General features: G+C 46.0%; 1 protein-coding gene across 1 annotated transcript in view; it reads left to right on the plus strand.

The window, feature by feature from the left end:
• Positions 1 to 20,172, plus strand: part of OBSCN (obscurin, cytoskeletal calmodulin and titin-interacting RhoGEF) — a gene marked incomplete at both ends in the record, with an annotated part of 178,879 nt that overhangs the window by 56,150 nt on the left and 102,557 nt on the right. The window contains 5 exons of the mRNA XM_079915848.1: positions 75 to 350; positions 4,207 to 4,482; positions 6,738 to 7,013; positions 10,626 to 10,901; positions 18,484 to 18,759. Coding sequence (XP_079771974.1) covers positions 75 to 350; positions 4,207 to 4,482; positions 6,738 to 7,013; positions 10,626 to 10,901; positions 18,484 to 18,759 — 1,380 coding nt within the window. The remainder of the gene's footprint in view (positions 1 to 74; positions 351 to 4,206; positions 4,483 to 6,737; positions 7,014 to 10,625; positions 10,902 to 18,483; positions 18,760 to 20,172) is intronic.

Here is a 20,172-nt window from a genome sequence, read left to right on the forward strand (position 1 = left end):
AGGTCTCCTTGGCTTGGGGCTGCCTTCGTGACTGAGATGGTGTCCTTGACCCGTGTATCCCTCCCTGTCCCCAGAGCCCAAGGAGGTGTTTGCCAAGGAGCAGCCAGCACGCAGTGAAGTGCAGGCCGTGGCGGGGTCCAGTGCCACGCTGAGCTGCGAGGTGGCCCAGGCCCAGACGGAGGTGACGTGGTACAAGGATGGAAAGAAGCTGAGTTCGAGCTCGAAAGTGCGTGTGGAGGCCACGGGCCGAGGGCGGCGGCTGGTGGTGCAGCAGGTGGGCAAGACAGACACCGGGGAGTACAGCTGCGAGGCCGGGGGCCAGAGGGTCTCCTTCCACCTGGATGTTACAGGTCAGTCCTGGAGGAGGATACTAAGCTACCCTATATGGAGGTGATGAGGGGACGGTCTTGCGGCCTCCACGGACGGGTGTTCACTCTCCTGTAGCCTCCCAGTCTTCCACGTCCCACATTTATAGCCATTTTTGCCCGGGGGGAGTATGGATGGAGAGTGTGGGCGTGGAAGGAAGAGGGGCATTTGTGTCCACCTGTTTCCATGCAATAAGGCCCAGTCACAGTGTCTTAGCACCTGCCCAGAGTCTTCCTGTTGTTTCTGGTATCAGGACCCTGGCTTTCCCTGATGCGTGGGGTCTGAGGTAGGCCTAGGGATATGTGACTTTCCTCCCATGGTACTTCTTTCCTGACACCTACCGCATGGCTCTTGCCGGGTCTCGAGTTGCCAGATGGGGTTTCAATTTCATTGATCGCAGATTAGTGGAGATGTTGGCCACCAAGTCCCGCTTGGAATTATCTTAGGATGAACTTTGGATGATCAGATTTGAGGTTTCTGGGATGCCCTTCCTTCAATTTCCTGAATAGGGAAGCTCCGATTGCCTGCAGGTAGCAGAAGATAGGCGAAGTTTGTTGTCACAATCTTGCAAAGGGAGAAAGAAAGGAGGATTGGAATAGAGTCCCCTGTGCTGCTTATGGTGATCTTCTTAAATGCAATAGGATTTTGCCTTTGTCTTCAAACAGTTTGGATGATGCGGGTCAGTTTTCCCTGTGGCGTTATATTGATGAATTTAGGAACAGAAAGGAAAAAGTCGCTACTGCCCCATCAGTCTGCTTTGCTAATGAGGAGTTAGTGTACTAGCAGCAGACTCTGACTGGCAAAGCAGTCTTTATTTCGTTGCATTTTCCTAAAGGTTAGTGAGTGTCTCTGCCTCGTGGCTGGAACATAGGGCAGTCTATGAAATCAGGTTACTCGTCTTCTGTGAAGAGAGCCTTCATGCTGAGTAGGGGTGGGCTGCCATTCCACATTGACTCCTAGGTGCCAACCCGTAACTGTTTGAGACCGTGCGACCATATGATTATTTATGGGTGTGTATAGATATCCCAGACCCGAGAAGGCATTTCTGTAAAATGTGGCATTCGGAGAGTATTAGAGAGTGTTCTAAGATAAAAGCTTTGAAAAGTTGTGAAGTTTGACTAAATCCTGGACAACTGTTTGAAAACTGACACAAGAAGATGTAGAAAACTCAAAGAGTTGTATGACTTGTCAATCAGTAGGACCAAGAATGAAAAATCTTCCCAAGAACTACCTGGTACTTCTCTGGTACAGTCTACAAACTATCCTGGAAAACTGTTATTCCATGCTTGTGGAGATGGTATTAGAGGTAGAAAAAGGAGATGCACTCCATAAGTCTCTTTAAATTCAGAACATAACATCGACACATACCAGAATCACTGAAGAAAGGCAGGAAGGATGAATGAAATTCCAGACGTATGTATTGCAAATATCACAGCCAAAATCATAAATGAAATGTTAGCAAAAGGAATTCAGCCATGCGTCCCCAGGGTGGAGTCAGTGATGAGAGTCCTAGTCCAGGATTGCACGTTGTGTTGAAGGTTGGCAAAGTTAATATATATAATGCATGGAATTAAGAGATTGAATCCAAAAGGATGTGGTCCTCTGAACGAGCAGAGAATCAAATGGTTGATGAAATTTGATCATCCCAAATCCAGGCAAAAAATGTGAGAAAACTGAGCACCAGTTCCTGCCATATAATTCTTAAAATACTGCACAAAAGTGTTTTTGGGCCGCCCTGGTAGCGCGGTGTTTGAGAGTCTACCTGCCGATGCAGGGGACACGGGTTCGTGCCCCGGTCCGAGAAAATCCCACCTGCCGCTGGGATCTCACATGCCGCTGCAGCGACTGGGCCCGTGAGTAATGGCCGCTGAGCCTGCGTGTCCGGAGCCTGAGATCTGCAACGGGATAGGCCACAACAGTGAGAGACCCGTGTACCGCAAAAAAAAAAAAAAAGGGCTCTTTTTTTAACGTTATAATAAAATTCCTCCAACAACAACAACAGCAACAACAAGAGCAGCATCCCACTTAACGTGTCCCTGGAAATCTTTGATGTGAGGGAGAACACACGTGGGCCTCTGTAGTCACTGAGCGGATTTAGGAAGAGCATAAAATCACTGGCAAAGGGTTTAGAAAAACTCAAGGTAGAATTTGCTGATGATGTGATTATCAACTCAGACAGTCCGATGGATCAATTATTAGGCTGTGTACGATTGTTGAGTAAGATTAGGGTGTAAGAGAATGAACATGGAGAAGACATTTCCACAGCTAATTCCTGGTGAGAAATGCTGGGCAAGTGAAACTTTTGTGAAAGAGTTAAAATGGCACAATTGTATCATGTTCCTAATTCCGGGTCTGATAAAAGGTGCTACGATACTATGTGGGGAAATTAGTACACATTGTTGAGAGAGAGTCAGAGGTTTCCATCGATGGAACGTAATCTGAGGAGAAAACTCAGAGATGTTGATTAACAATGAAAATCGAAGCAAATTTGTGTTTTGGGTGGTCGGATGGTAGAATAGCAGGCAGATTCCAAAGACAAGGTACAGCCAATGTGCTATTTGCTTGCAGAAGCGCGGTAGGAGCCCTTCCTGGGCGCCGTTGTCAAGAATGATCGTGAGGCTATATAGTTTTCAAGATAAGGGGATCCCAGTGCGGCAATATTTACCGCATCAGAGGAACGTAATATTGAGGTCAGCAAGAGCTCCTTGCAGCAGTGGTTTCCTGCACCACCACAGAAATATCCCCCCTCCGCCCGCCTCCCAGCCCCCTCTCCGCCACCACAATTTCGTCTGTTGCTGTGTTGTCTGTATTGAGAAGTCGAGGAGGGATGTTGTCTTCATAAATAGTGCTTGGACCACTTACCCACAGGGAAAACTTAAACTGTACTGACAATTCACAGCACACACAAAAGTACACTCGTGGTGGGTTAGAAACCTCAGTGTGAAAAGGTACAAACCAAAAGACAGTCCGGTGATACCGTGGTTTCTTTAAAGACGGAAGGTAAGGGAAGATTTCCTAAACGGAACACAAATGCTCCAAACTGAAAGCGTGAAATGGACATTGGTGACACTATTGAAGGGAAAAACTTTGATTCATCGGAGGACTCGATCCCACGGTGAAAATGCGAGTCCCACAGCTGGGAATAACCTTGAAAGCTAGCAATCTGTCCTTCTCTAGTATTTCAATGCATAAAGAGTGCCTAGAGATGGAAAGAAGAGAGAGTCTACTGTTGGTGAGTGGGCAAAAATTTGAATAGTTGCACCAGGAAGATCAAAAGATAATGGGGACCCCAGTCATACAGGGAAAGGTGCTCAGCTTCTTTATTCCTCAGACAGTGGAAAAGAAAGCCACGGGGAGGTGCCAGCACTCCCCAGAGATTGCCACAAGTTGACCATAGTAAGTATAGGGCATGGCACCAAGCCTCAGTGATTTCCATGGACTGCAGATGTAAAGTTCCCTACTTAGGTGTATGGAAAAGACTGTGGCCCCATCTGGGAACGTTTGGGAACACTTGCGTGTGACCCCGCAGAAGCCATGAGCAGGGGAGAAGGCTCTTCCAAAGCTCATCCTCCCCCCACCCCCCCACCCCCCGGACCAGCATACGTGGACGCGGGGGAGAATGTATCACTTGTGTTACTTGTCGCTGAGAAAGGCAGGGGCAATTTTGTAGGGTACACGGCTGGTGCAGAGCCTGGAGAAGTCTCCAGCTTGACCCCTGCACCACCTCCGCACCCCTCGCACCCACCTGCCCCACGGCTCCCCACTCAGGTCTCCTTTGCCCGGGGTTGCCTTCCTGACTGAGATGGTGTTTTTGACCCATGTATCCCTCCCTGTCCCCAGAGCCCAAGGAGGTGTTTGCCAAGGAGCAGCCAGCACGCAGTGAAGTGCAGGCCGTGGCGGGGTCCAGTGCCACGCTGAGCTGCGAGGTGGCCCAGGCCCAGACGGAGGTGACGTGGTACAAGGATGGAAAGAAGCTGAGTTCGAGCTCGAAAGTGCGTGTGGAGGCCACGGGCCGAGGGCGGCGGCTGGTGGTGCAGCAGGCGGGCAAGGCAGACGCCGGGGAGTACAGCTGCGAGGCCGGGGGCCAGAGGGTCTCCTTCCACCTGGATGTCACAGGTCAGTCCTGGAGGAGGATACTAAGCTAGCCTATATGGAGGTGATGAGGGGACGGTCTTGCGGCCTCCACAGACGGGTGTTCACTCGCCTGTAGCCTCCCAGTCTTCCACGTCCCACATTTATAGCTATTTTTGCCCGGGGGAGGATAGATGGAGAGTGTGGGCGTGGAATGAAGAGTGGCCATTTGTGTCCATCTGTCTCTATGCGGTAAGGCCCAGTCACAGTGTCTTAGCACCTGCCCAGAGTCTTCCTGTAGTTCCTGGTATCGGGACCCTGGCTCTTCCTAATGCTTGGGGTCTGAGGTAGGCCTGGGGATATGTGACTTTCCTCCCATGGAACTTCTTTCCTGACACCTACCGCATGGCTCATGCCAGGTCTTGGTTTGCCAGATGGGTTTTCAATTTCATTGATCGCAGATTAGTGGAGATGTTGGCCACCAAGTCCCGCTTGGAATTATCTTAGGAGTGAACTTTGGATGGTCAGATTTGAGGCTAATGTGACGCCCTTCCTTCAATTTCCTGGATAGGGAAGCTCCAGTTGCCTGTAGGTAGCAGAAGATACGCCAAGATTGTTGTCATGATCTTGCAAAGGGAGAAAGAAAGGAGGATTGGAATAGAGTCCCCTGTGCTGTTTAGGGTGATGTTCTTAAATGCAATAGGATTTTGCCTTTGTCTTCAAACAGTTTTGATGCTGCGGGTCAGTATTCCCCGTGGCATTTGTGAAAGAGTTAAATGGGCACAATTGTATCATATTCCTAATTCCAGGTCTGATAAAAGGTGCTACAAGACTATGTGGGGAAATTAGTACACATTCTTGAGAGAGAGTCAGAGGTTTCCTTGGACGGGCAGTAATCTGAGGACAAACATGAGAGATGTTGATTAACAATGAAAATCGAAGCAAATTTGTGTTTTGGGTGGTCGGATGGTAGAATAGCAGGCAGATTCCAAAGGCAAGGTACAGCCAATGTGCTATTTGCTTGCAGAAGCACGGTAGGAGCCCTTCCTGGGAGCCGTTGTCAAGAATGATCGTGAGGCTATATAGTTTTCACGATAAGGGGATCCCAGTGCGGCGATATTTACCGCATCAGAGGAATTTAGTAGTGAGGTCAGCAAGAGCTCCTTGCAGCAGTGGTTTCCTGCACCACCAGGGACAAATCCCCCCTCCGCCCCCAACCCAGCCCCCTCTCCGCCGCCACAATTTCATCTGTTACTGTGCTCTGTGTTCGAGAAGTTGAAGAGGGATGTTGTGTTCATAAATAGTGCTTGGACCACTTACCCATAGGGAAAAATTAAACTGTACTGACAATTCACAGCACACACAAAAGGACACTCATGGTGGGTTAGAAACCTCAGTGTGTAAAGGTACAAACGAAAAAACAGTCCGGTGATACCGAGGTTTCTTTAAAGACGGAAGGTAAGGGAAGATTTCTTAAATGGAACACAAATGCTCCAAACTCAAAGGGCTGAAATGGACATCGGTGACACTCTCGAAGGGAAAAACTTTGATCCATTAGAGTACTTGATCACATAGTGAAAATGGGAGTCCCACAGTTGGGAATAACCTTGAAAGCTAGCAATCTGTCCTTCTCTAGTATTTCAATGCATAAAGCGTGCCTAGAGATGGAGAGAAGAGAGAGCCTACTATTGGTGAGTAGGCAAAAATATGAATTGGGTCCCCAGGAAGAACAAAAGAGTAATGGGGACCCCGGTCGTTCGGGGAAAGGCACTCAGCTTCTTTATTCCTCCAACAATGGAAAGGAAAGCCACGGGGAGGTGCCAGCACTCCCCAGAGATTGCCACAAGTTGACCGTACTAAGTGTAGGCCAGGGCACCGAGCCTCAGTGATTTCCATGGACTGCAGGTGCAAAGTTCCCTGCTTAGGCGTATGGAGAGGACTGTGGCCCCATCTGGGAAGGTTTGGGAACACTTGCGTGTGACCCCGCAGAAGCCATGAGCAGGGGAGAAGTCTCTTCTGAAGCGCACCCTACCCCGACCCCCCCAACACCCGGACCAGCTCACGCGGACGCGGGGGAGAATGCATCACTTGTTTTACTTGTCGCTGAGAAAGGCAGGGGGACTTCTGCAGGGCACACGGCTGGTGCAGAGCCTGGAGAAGTCTCCAGCTTGGCCCCCACCCTACCTCCGCACCCCTCGCACCCGCCTGGCCCACGGCTCCCCACTCAGGTCTCTTTTGCACAGGGCTGCTTTCCTGACTGAGATGCTGTTTTTGACCCATGTATCCCTCCTTGTCCCCAGAGCCCAAGGTGGTGTTTGCCAAGGAGCAGCCAGCACGCAGTGAAGTGCAGGCCGTGGCAGGGTCCAGTGCCACGCTGAGCTGCGAGGTGGCCCAGGCCCAGACGGAGGTGACGTGGTACAAGGATGGAAAGAAGCTGAGTTCGAGCTCGAAAGTGCGTGTGGAGGCCACGGGCCGAGGGCGGCGGCTGGTGGTGCAGCAGGCGGGCAAGGCAGACGCCGGGGAGTACAGCTGCGAGGCCGGGGGCCAGAGGGTCTCCTTCCACCTGGATGTCACAGGTCAGTCCTGGAGGAGGATACTGAGCTTGCCTATTTGGAGGTGATGAGGGGACGGTCTTGCGGCCTCCACAGACGGGTGTTCACTCGCCTGTAGCCTCCCAGTCTTCCACGTCCCACATTTATAGCTATTTTTGCCCAGGGGAGGATAAATGGAGAGTGTGGGCATGGAAGGAAGGGGGGCCATTTGTGTCCACCTGTCTGCATGCGGTAAGGCCCAGTCATGGTGTCTTAGCACCTGCCCAGAGTCTTCCTGTTGTTCCTGGTCTCGCGACCTGGCTCTCCCTAATGCTTGGGGTCTGAGGTAAGCCTGGGGATATGTGACATTCCTCCCATGGTACGTCTTTCCTGACACCTACCGCATGGCTCATGCCAGGTCTTGGGTTGCCAGATGGGGTTTCAATTTCATTGATCGCAGATTAGTGGAGATGTTGGCCACCAAGTCTCGCTTGGAATTATCTTAGGAGTGAACTTTGGATGATCAGTTTTAAGGTTTCTGGGATGCCCTTCCTTCAATTTCCTGGATAGGAGAGCTCCAGTTGCCTGTAGGTAGCAGAAGATAGGCAAAGTTTGTTGTCACGATCTTGCAAAGGGAGGAAGAAAGGAAGATTTGAATAGAGTCACCTGTGCTATTTAGGGTGATCGTCTTAAATGCAGTAGGATTTTGTGTTTGTCTTCAAACAGTTTGGATGCTGCGGGTCAGTATTCCCAATGGTGTTATATTGATGAATTTAGGAACAGAAAGGAAAACGTCGCTACTGCCCCATCAGTCTGTTTTGCTAATGAGGAGTTAGTGTACTAGCAGCAGACTCTGACTGGCAAAGCAGTCTTTATTTCGTTGCATTTTCCTAAAGGTTAGTGAGTGTCTCTGCCTCGTGGCTGGAACATAGGGCAGTCTATGAAATCAGGTTACTCGTCTTCTGTGAAGAGAGCCTTCATGCTGAGTAGGGGTGGGCTGCCATTCCACATTGACTCCTAGGTGCCAACCTGTAACTGTTTGAGACCGTGACACCACAGGATGATTTATGGGTGTTTATAGATATCCCAGATCCCACCAGGCATTTCTGTAAAATGTGGCATTCGGAGAATATTAGAGAGTGTTCTAAGATAAAAGCTTTGAAAAGTTGTGAAGTTTGCCTAAATCCTGGACAACTGTATGAAAACTGACACAAGAAGATGTAGAAAACTCAAAGAGTTTTATGACTTGTCAGTCAGTAGGACGAATAATGAAAAATCTTCCCAAGAACTACCTGGTACTTCTCTGGTACAGTCTACAAACTATCCTGGAAAACTGTTATTCCGTGCTTGTGGAGATGGTCTTAGAGATAGAAAAAGGAGATGCACTCCATAAGTCTCTTTAAATTCAGAACATAACATCGACGCATACCAGAATTGCTGAAGAAAGGCAGGAAGGATGAATGAAATTCCAGACGTATGTATTGCGAATATCACAGCCAAAATCATAAATGAAATGTTAGCAAAAGGAATTCGGCCATTCATCCACGCGGTGGAGATCAGTGATGAGAGTCCTAGTCCAGGATTGCACGTTGGCCTGAATGTTGGCATCATTAATATATATAAAGCTTGGCATTAAGAGATTGAATGCAAGAGGATGTGGTCCTCTGAACGAATAGAGAATCAAATGGTTGATGAAATTTGATCGTCCGAAATCCAGACAAAAAGAGTAAGAAAACTGAGCACCAGTTCTTGCCATATAATTCTTAGCATATTGTACAAAAGTGTTCTTTTGTAACGTTATAATAAAATTCCTCCAACAACAACAACAGCAACAACAAGAGCAGCATCCCACTTAATGTGTCCCTGCCAATCTTTGATGTGAGGGAGAACACACGTGGGCCTCTGTAGCCACTGAGCGGATTCAGGAGGAGCATAAAATCACTGGCAAAGGGTTTAGAAAAACTCAAGGTAGAACTTGCTGATGGTGTGATTATCAACTCAGACAATGCGATGGATCAATCATTAGGCTGTGTACGATTGTTGAGTAAGATTAGGGTGTAAGAGAATGAACATGCAGAAGACATTTCCTCAGCTAAGTCCTGGTGAGGAACGTTGGGCAAGTGAAAGTTTTGTGAAAGAGTTAAAATGGCACAATTGTATCATGTTCCTAATTCCAGGTCTGATAAAAGGTGCTACCAGAGTATGTGGGGAAATTAGCGCACATTCTTGAGAGAGAGTCAGAGGTTTCCATCGATGGAACGTAATCTGTGGAGAAAAATCAGCGATGTTGATTAACAATGAAAATCGAAGCAAATTTGTGTTTTGGGTGGTCGGATGGTAGAATAGCAGGCAGATTCCAAAGGCAAGGTACAGCCAACATGCTATTTGCTTGCAGAAGCGCGGTGAGAGGAACCGTAGTCAAGAATTATTGTGAGGCTATATAGTTTTCAAGATAAGGGGATCCCAGTGCGGCGATATTTACCGCATCAGAGGAACGTAGTAGTGAGGTCAGAAGTAGCTCTTTGCAGCAGTGGTTTCCTGCACTACCATGGACAAATCCCCCCTCCGTCTGTCTCCCAGCCCCCTCCCTGCTGTCACAATTTTATCTGTTGCTGTGCTGTGCGTTCGAGAAGTCGAGGAGGGATGTTGTCTTCATAAATAGTGGTTGGACCACTTACCCACAGGGAAAACTTAAACTGTACTGACAATTCACAGCGCACACAAAAGTACACTCGTGGTGGGTTAGAAACCTCAGTGTGAAAAGGTACAAACCAAAAGACAGTCCGGTGATACCGTGGGTCTTTAAAGACGGAAGGTAAGGGAAGATTTTCTAAAGGGAACACAAATGCTCCAAACTCAAAGGACTGTAATGGACATCGGTGACACTACTGAAAGGAATAACTTTGATTCATCGGAGGACTCGATCACATAGTGAAAATGGGAGTCCCACGGTTGGGAGTAACCTTGAAAGCTAGCAATCTGTCCTTCTCTAGTATTTCAATGCATAAAGAGTGCTTAGAGATGGAGAGAAGACAGAGCCTACTGTTGGTGAGTGGGCAAAAATTTGAATAGTGTCACCACGAAGAACAAAAGAGTAATGGGGACCCCAGTCATACGGGGAAAGGTTCACAGCTTCTTTATTCCTCAGACATTGGAAAAGAAAGCCACGGGGAGGTGCCAGCACTCCCCAGAGATTGCCACAAGTTGACCGTACTAAGTGTAGGCCAGGGCACCGAGCCTCAGTGATTTCCATGGACTGCAGGTGCAAAGTTCCCTGCTTAGGCGTATGGAGAGGACTGTGGCCCCATCTGGGAAGTTTTGGGAACACTTGCGTGTGACCCGCAGATGCTATGAGCATGGGAGAAGTCTCTTCAAAAAGCGCACCCTCCCCCCAGCCCCCCACTCCCCGGACCAGCTCTCGCGGACACGGGGGAGAATGCATCACTTGTTTTACTTGTTGCTGAGAAAGGCAGGGGCACTTCTGCGGGGCACACGGCTGGTGCAGATCCTGGAGAAATCTCCAGCTTGGCCCCCGCCCCACCTCCGCACCCCTCGCACCCGCCTGGCCCACGGCTCTCCACTCAGGTCTCTTTTGCCCAGGGCTGCCTTCCTGACTGAGATGGTGTCCTTGACCCGTGTATCCCTCCCTGTCCCCAGAGCCCAAGGAGGTGTTTGCCAAGGAGCAGCCAGCACTCAGTGAAGTGCAGGCCGTGGCAGGGTCCAGTGCCACGCTGAGCTGCGAGGTGGCCCAGGCCCAGACGGAGGTGACGTGGTACAAGGATGGAAAGAAGCTGAGTTCGAGCTCGAAAGTGCGTGTGGAGGCCACGGGCCGAGGGCGGCGGCTGGTGGTGCAGCAGGCGGGCAAGGCAGACGCCGGGGAGTACAGCTGCGAGGCCGGGGGCCAGAGGGTCTCCTTCCACCTGGATGTCACAGGTCAGTCCTGGAGGAGGATACTAAGCTAGCCTGTTTGGAGGTGATTAGGGGACGGTCTTGCGGCCTGACAGACGGTGTTCAGCCACCTGTAGCCTCCCAGTCTTCCACGTCCCACGTTTATAGCCATTTTTGCCAGGGGAAGGATGGATGGAGAGGGTGGGTGTGGAAGTAAGAGGGGCCCTTTGTGTCCACCTGTTTCCATGCATGAAGGCCCAGTCACATTTCTTAGCACGTGCCTAGAGCCTTCCTCTTGTTCCTGGCTCTCCCTGAGGCATGGCGTCTTAGGTCAGCCTGGGGATATGTGGCTTTCCTCTCATCATATATCTATCATAACACCTACAACATGTCCTCATCCGGCAGCTCATGCTGCGTCTTAGTTTGTCAGATGGGGTTTCAACTTCCTTGATCCCGGATTAGTGGAGATACTGGTCCACAATCCAGCTTGGAATTATCTTAGGAGTGAACTTTTGATGATCAGATTCATGTTTCTGGGATGCCCTTCCTTCCTTTTCCTGGATAGGGAAGCTCCGGTTGCCTGTAGGTAGCAGAAGATAGGCCCAAGTTTTGTCACGATCTTGTAAAGGGAGGAAGAAAGGAGGAATGGTATAGAGTGACCTGTGCTATGTAGGGTGATCTTCTTAAATGCAATAAGATTTTGTCTTTGTCTTCAAACTGTTTGAATGATGTGGGTCAGTATTCCCCGTGGCCTTATTTTGATGAATTTAGGAACAGAAAGGAAAAGTTCGCTTCTGCCCCATCAGTCTGCTTTGCTAATGAGGAGTTAGTGTACCAGCTGCTGTCTCTGACGGGCAAAGTAGTCTTTATTTCGTTGCATTTTCCTAAAGGTTAGTGAGTGTCTCTGCCTCGTGGCTGGAAGAATGGGCAGTCTAAGAAATTAGGTTACTCATCTTGTGTGAAGAGAGTCTTCATGCTGTGTTGGGGTGGGCTGCCAATCCACATTGACTCCTAGGTGCCAACCCGTAACTGTTTGAGACCGTGCGACCATACGATTATTTATGGGTGTGTATAGATATCCCAGATCCGACCAGGCATTTCTGTAAAATGTGGCATTTGGAGAATATTAGAGAGTGTTTTTAAATAACAGCTTTAAAAAGTTGTGAAATTTGACTAAATCCTGGCCAGCTGTATGAAAACTGACACAAGAAGATATAGAAATCTCAAAGAGTTGTATGACTTTTCAATCAGTTGGAAGAATAGTGAAAAATATTCTCAAGAACTACCTCGTAGTTCTCTGGTACACTCTCCAAAATATCCTGAAAAACTATTATTCCATGCTTGCGGAGATGGTCTTAGAGACAGAAGAAGGAGATGCACTCCATAACTTTCTTTATGCAAAGAATATGACATAGATACCAGAACCACACAAGAAAGGCAGGAAGAATGAGTGAAATTCCAGACGTATCTATTGTGGTTATCAAAGCCCAAATCATAAATTAAGTGTTAGTAAAAGGAATTCAGTCATGTATGCAGGGGGTAGAGATCAGTTATGAAAGTCATAGTCTAGGATTGCACCTTGGGTTGAATGTTGGCAACGTTAATAGATATAAGGCTTGACATTAAGAGATTGAATGCAAAAAATGTGATCATCTCAATGAGCACAGAATCAAATATTTGATTAAATTTAAATGTCCTATATCGAGGCAAAGATTTGATAAAATGGAGCATCAGTTCCTTCCATAATATTCTTAGCAAATTGTATAAAAGTGTTCTTTTTTTTATTATTATAAAATACATATACAATAGTAGCAACAGCAACATCCCAGTTAATGGGTATCTGGAGACCCTGCTGTGAGTGACAGTACACTGACTAACCACTGAGTCAAGTATGAAGGATCATAAAATCACTGGCAAAAGTTTTCATGAATCTAAAGTTGGAATATGCTGATGATGTGATTATCAATTCAGAGAACCCCCAAAATTATTTTTTGACTGTGTACGATTCTTGAGTAGGATTCGTGTTTAAAGAAGTCAATATGCAGAAAACATTTCTAAATCTAAGTTCATGGAAACATGGATTGTTGGGTGTATCCTGGAGGGAGAGAGGCAGTTCTTTTATATCATAGGTTGTTTTCCATGTAATAATCCTTAGTCACATTTTCCTAGCTTGTTCAGACTCCATTGGTGGTCTTTGGTGTCTGTCACTCTGGGTCTACCTGTTGCATAGGACTGAGGTAGACGAGATATCTGTCCACTGGGGTTTTTGTGGCAGATCATCTAGATCCTTACCAAGAACACTTGAGGTTCCTGTTAGTAAGAGATGTTTCAATTCATTGAAGCAGAATAAGGGAAAATGTTGGTCACACAATAATACTTGGAATTATTTCATGGCTGAATTTTGTATTATAAAGTTTCAGGTGTCCTGGGACAGCAATTTTCACATTGATAGGTAAGTTCTCTGAACACAGATGGAGCAAAATATAGATCCATATTTTGCTGCAATGTGAATACAAAATTCACAAAGAACAGAGGATTACAAATTGATCAATTCCTAGAAACTATGGCAAAACTCACACAATGGAAAATAGACAAGTTGTACAGCCGATAATCATTTTTTTAAACATCTCTATTGGAGTATAATTGCTTTACAATGGTGTGTTAGTTTCTGCTTTATAACAAAGTGAATCAGCTATACATATACATATATCCCCATATCTCCTCCCTCTTGCGTCTCCCTGCCATCCTCCCTATCCCACCCCTCTAGGTGGTCACAAAGCACCGAGCTGATCTCCCTGTGCTATGTGGCTGCTTCCCACTAGCTATCTATTTTAATGTATATATGACCATGCCACTCTCTCACTTTGTCCCAGCTTACCCTTCCCCCTCCCCATGTCCTCAAGACCATTCTCTATGTCTGCGTCTTTATTCCTGTCCTGCCCCAAGGTTCTTCAGAACCTTTTTTTTTTTTTAGATTCCATATATATGTGTTAGCATATGGTATTTGTTTTTCTCTTTCTGACTACTTCACTCTGTATGACAGACTCCAGGTCCATCCACCTCACTACAAAAAACTCAATTTCGTTTCTTTTTGTGGCTGAGTAATATTCCATTGTATATATGTGCCACATCTTCTTTATCTATTCATGTTGATGGACACTTAGGTTGTTTCCATGTCCTGGCTATTGTAAATTAGAGCTGCAATGAACATTGTAGTACATAACTCTTTTTTTGGGGGGATGGGTACACGGGCCTCTCACTGTTGTGGCCTCTTCCGTTGCAGAGCACAGGCTTCGGACGCGCAGGCTCCGCGGCCATGGCTCACAGGCCCAGCCGCTCTGCGGCATGTGGGATCTTCCCGGACTGGGGCACGAGCCCGTGTCCCCTACATCGGCAGGCGGACTCCCAACCACTGCGCCACCAGGGAAGCCCTGCATGACTGTTTTTGAATTATGGTTTGCTCAGGGTATATACCAGGTAGTGGGATTGCTGGGTCATATGGTAGTTCTATTTTTAGTTTTTAAGGGACCTCCATACTGTTCTCCATAGTGGCTGTATCAATTTACATTCCCACCAACAGTGCAAGAGGGTTCTCTTTTCTCCACACCCTCTCCAGCATTCATTGTTTGTAGATTTTTTGATGATGGTCATTCTGACTGGTGTGAGGTGATACCTCATTGTAGTTGTGATTTGCATTTCTCTAATGATTAGTGATGTTGAACATCCTTTCGTTTGTTTGTTGGCAATCTGTATATCTTGTTTGGAGAAATGTCTATTTAGGTCTTCTGCCCATGTTTGGATTGGGTTGTTTGTTTTTTTGATATTGAGCTGCATGAGCTGCTTGTAAATTTTGGAGATTAATCCTTTGTCAGTTGCTTCATTTGCAAATATGTTCTCCCATGCTGAGGGTTGTGTTTTCGTCTTGTTTATGGTTTGCTTTGCTCTGCAAAAGCTTCTAAGTTTCGTTAGGTCCCATTTGTTTACTTTTGTTTTTATTTCCATTTCTCTAGGAGGTGGGTCGAAAAGGATCTTGTTGTGATTTATGTTATAGAGTGTTCTGCCTTTGTTTTCCTCTAAGAGTTTTATAGTGTCTGGCCTTACATTTAGGTCTTTAATCCATTTGGAGTTCATTTTTGTGTATGGTGTTAGGGAGTGTTCTAATTTCATACTTTTACATGTACCTGTCCAGCTTTCCCAGCACCGCTTATTGAAGAGGCTGTCTTTCCTCCACTGTATACTCTTGCCTCTTTCATCAAAGATAAGGTGACCATATGTGCACAGGTTTATCTCTGTGCTTTCTATCCTGTTCCATTGATCTATATTTCTGTTTTCATGTCAGTACCATACTGTCTTGATTACTGTAGCTTTGTAGTATAGTCTGAAGTCCAGGAGCCTGATTCCTCCAACTCTGTTTTTCTTTCTCAAGATTGCTTTGGGTATTTGGGGTCTTTTATGTTTCTATACAAATTGTGAAATTTTTTGTTCTACTTCTGTAAAAAATGCCATTGGTAGTTTGATAGGGATTGCATTGAATCTGTAGATTGCTTTAGGTAGTATAGTCATTTTCTCAATGTTGATTCTTCCAGTCCAGGAACATGGTCTATCTCTCCATCTGTTTGTATCATCTTTAATTTCTTTCATCAGTGTCTTATAGTTTTCTGCATACAGGTCTTTTGTCTCCTTAGGTAGGTTTATTGCTAGGTATTTTATTCTTTTTGTTGCAATGGTAAATGGGAGTGTTTCCTTAATTTCTCTTTCAGATTTTTCATCATTAGTGTATAGGAATGCAAGAGATTTCTGTGCATTAATTTTGTATCCTGCTACTTTACCAAAGTCATTGATTAGATCTAGTAGTTTTCTGGTGGCATCTTTAGGATTCTCTATGTAAAGTATGATGTCATCTGCAAACAGTGACAGCTTTACTTCTTCTTTTCCGATTTGGATTCCTTTTATTTCTTTTTCTTCTCTGATTGCTGTGGCTAAAACTTCCAATACTATGTTGAATAAGAGTGGTGAGAGTGGACAACCTTGTCTTGTCCCTGATCTTAGAGGAAATGCTTTCAGTTTTTCACCATTGAGAATGATGTTGGCTGTGTGTTTGTCATATATGGCCTTTATTATGTTGAGGTAAGTTCCCTCTATGCCTACTTTCTGGAGGGTTTTTATTATAAATGGGTGTTGAATTTTGTCGAAAGCTTTTTCTGCCAGCTGATAGTCTTTTAAATAAATGGAACCATAATAAATAATCTCACAGCAGAAATCTAAACCCACTCACTCCACTGTTAAATTGTGCTGAGTATTCTGGAATGCAATTATTCCATGTTCATACAGATTCTTCTGTAGTATTGATAAATGGAATACACTCTCTAATTCATTTTATGTGTAGAACATATCATTGATACCAAAATCTGATAAGGTAAATATGAAGAAGTAACGCAGTTTAATTTATTGATGATATCAAGGCTAATATCTTCAACAAAATAGTAGCAAACTGAATTCAACAGGTTATCAAGAGGAAAATACACTCTGAGAACAGTCCTATTGCAGGAGTGCAAGGTTTATCTAACACAAGGAACAGTAGAAAATGTATAGAAAGATTGACGTCAAGAAAATAAAAGAAAAATGATACTATTTCCCCAATAAATGGAGATTAAAAATACTCAATGAAATATAACATCATATATCCAGGAGAAATACTTGATAAAATTTAGCATCAATTCCTGCCATAAAATTCTTACCAAAGTATAAATAAAATGTTCTTCTTTCATTTAATAATTGGTAGTGTAGAGAAAACTAGCTAACATCGCACATAAAGTGAAACTTGAAAGCATTGCCTTTGAAGTAGGGAACAAGACAAGGAAACCAATTTTCACCACTGTAATGCTACATTTAAAGCACAGTAAGGAGGGAAATTGGAACTCACAGATGATATGATTATCAGTTTAGAAAATCTAGAAACATTAATTACTACACTTAGTAAGAGAGTTGCGAAACATTACCGCATACAAAAATAATATAGAGGGCTTCCCTGGTGGCGCAGTGGTTGAGAGTCCACCTGCCGATGCAGGGGACATGGGTTCATGCTCTGGTCCGGGAAGATCCCACATACCGCGGAGCGGCTGGGCCCGTGAGCCATGGCCACTGAGCCTGCGTGTGCGGAGCCTGTGCTCTGCAATGGGAGAGGCCACAACAGTGAGAGGCCCATGTACCAAAAAAAAAATACAGAAAACAGTTCTATAGCTATATACCAGAAACAAGAAACTGGAAAATGAAATTTTCAGAGTTACAATAACATTAGATGGGTCATTTTACTGGTTCCAAGTCTAAGAAAGGATCTTGAGACACTTTGTGGGAGAAATGATTAGACATTGTAGAGAGGCAGGCAAAAAGATACAAATAAATGGATACGAATCTATGGAAGACCTAGAAGTGTTCAATTCCCATTAAACCCCAAATAATAGGTCTTTTGGGTGTGAGAATATTGACAAGTTGATTGCAAAAGCCAGTCAAAGAACAGAATGAGGACATTTGCTCTAACCTAAATCAAGACTTTTATTTTAAGTTACAGCAGTTTGGACAAGTGGGTCTCAGTGCAGAGATAGATAAATAGCCCAAGGGACTGGAATGGTGAGTTCACGCTGAGGTGGAGAGAAAGGAGGGTCTTTTCATAAATGGTACTAAGACCATTAACTATATGGAAAAATAAAATAACACTGGAATCTACCTCCTAGAACACAAAGAACCAACTCCAGGCAGGTTAGAGACCTCTGTATGAAAGGTAGAACAAGCTTTTATCAGATAATAGAGGTTATTTAATGACCTCAGGATAATGAAGGATTTTTAAACAGAACATAAATGCAGAAACCACAAAGGACAAATTGATATCAAATTGATATATCTGCCTGTAACAGACTTAATTAAATAACTTAATTTCACCAGAAACATCATAAAGGAATGAAAAGGTAGAGCATGAAAATGGGGAGGACAGGTAAACACACATAAGCATCAACACTCTATAGCATTTATTTATATAAAGAGCTCCTAAATGAATATGGAAAAAACAGACAATGCTAATTTTGAAACTTGTGGAAAACTTGAACAGTGACACCACAGAAGAGTAAACCACAGAATGACCAAAAAATTCATAAAGATTCTTCACTTTGTGAATCATCAGGACCATGCAATAGACAGCCAGATGGTGTAACTTCACTCCCACCAGGTTGCCAACAGTCGACAATACTGAGAATAGGCAAGAGGGTGGAGTCTCAGGAACTCTCATTCACTGTAGATGAGAACATGACCTGCACAACTGTATGGGAAAGACTCTGGCCTCATCTAGGAAGGCTGAGGAATGCATGACTCTACGGCTCCTCTCCTAGAGGATTTGTGCAGGGGAGAAGTCTTTCCCAGCTTCTCACCGGAACAGCCTACATAGATCAGGAGAACGTAGAAATAAAGTGTGTCACTTGTTGCTGAGAAGGTGGTGGAGCTTCTCTAGGTCACACAGCTGGTGCAAAGCCTGGAGAAGTTTCCTGTCTTCCTGCCTTCCTGTTTAGTCGTTCTTTCCACAGTGCTGCATCTTGACTTAGATGGTATCTTTGACCCTATGCATCCCTCCCTTCCCCAGAGCCCAAGGTGGTGTTTGCCAAGGAGCAGCCAGCACGCAGTGAAGTGCAGGCCGTGGCGGGGTCCAGTGCCACGCTGAGCTGCGAGGTGGCCCAGGCCCAGACGGAGGTGACGTGGTACAAGGATGGAAAGAAGCTGAGTTCGAGCTCGAAAGTGCGTGTGGAGGCCACGGGCCGAGGGCGGCGGCTGGTGGTGCAGCAGGCGGGCAAGGCAGACGCCGGGGAGTACAGCTGCGAGGCCGGGGGCCAGAGGGTCTCCTTCCACCTGGATGTCACAGGTCAGTCCTGGAGGAGGATACTAAGCTAGCCTATATGGAGGTGATGAGGGGACGGTCTTGCGGCCTCCACAGACGGGTGTTCACTCGCCTGTAGCCTCCCAGTCTTCCACGTCCCACATTTATAGCTATTTTTGCCCGGGGGAGGATAGATGGAGAGTGTGGGCGTGGAATGAAGAGTGGCCATTTGTGTCCATCTGTCTCTATGCGGTAAGGCCCAGTCACAGTGTCTTAGCACCTGCCCAGAGTCTTCCTGTAGTTCCTGGTATCGGGACCCTGGCTCTTCCTAATGCTTGGGGTCTGAGGTAGGCCTGGGGATATGTGACTTTCCTCCCATGGAACTTCTTTCCTGACACCTACCGCATGGCTCATGCCAGGTCTTGGTTTGCCAGATGGGTTTTCAATTTCATTGATCGCAGATTAGTGGAGATGTTGGCCACCAAGTCCCGCTTGGAATTATCTTAGGAGTGAACTTTGGATGGTCAGATTTGAGGCTAATGTGACGCCCTTCCTTCAATTTCCTGGATAGGGAAGCTCCAGTTGCCTGTAGGTAGCAGAAGATACGCCAAGATTGTTGTCATGATCTTGCAAAGGGAGAAAGAAAGGAGGATTGGAATAGAGTCCCCTGTGCTGTTTAGGGTGATGTTCTTAAATGCAATAGGATTTTGCCTTTGTCTTCAAACAGTTTTGATGCTGCGGGTCAGTATTCCCCGTGGCATTTGTGAAAGAGTTAAATGGGCACAATTGTATCATATTCCTAATTCCAGGTCTGATAAAAGGTGCTACAAGACTATGTGGGGAAATTAGTACACATTCTTGAGAGAGAGTCAGAGGTTTCCTTGGACGGGCAGTAATCTGAGGACAAACATGAGAGATGTTGATTAACAATGAAAATCGAAGCAAATTTGTGTTTTGGGTGGTCGGATGGTAGAATAGCAGGCAGATTCCAAAGGCAAGGTACAGCCAATGTGCTATTTGCTTGCAGAAGCACGGTAGGAGCCCTTCCTGGGAGCCGTTGTCAAGAATGATCGTGAGGCTATATAGTTTTCACGATAAGGGGATCCCAGTGCGGCGATATTTACCGCATCAGAGGAATTTAGTAGTGAGGTCAGCAAGAGCTCCTTGCAGCAGTGGTTTCCTGCACCACCAGGGACAAATCCCCCCTCCGCCCCCAACCCAGCCCCCTCTCCGCCGCCACAATTTCATCTGTTACTGTGCTCTGTGTTCGAGAAGTTGAAGAGGGATGTTGTGTTCATAAATAGTGCTTGGACCACTTACCCATAGGGAAAAATTAAACTGTACTGACAATTCACAGCACACACAAAAGGACACTCATGGTGGGTTAGAAACCTCAGTGTGTAAAGGTACAAACGAAAAAACAGTCCGGTGATACCGAGGTTTCTTTAAAGACGGAAG

Source organism: Stenella coeruleoalba (genome assembly GCF_951394435.1).
Source record: "Stenella coeruleoalba genome assembly, chromosome: 3".
NCBI lineage: Eukaryota > Metazoa > Chordata > Mammalia > Artiodactyla > Delphinidae > Stenella > Stenella coeruleoalba.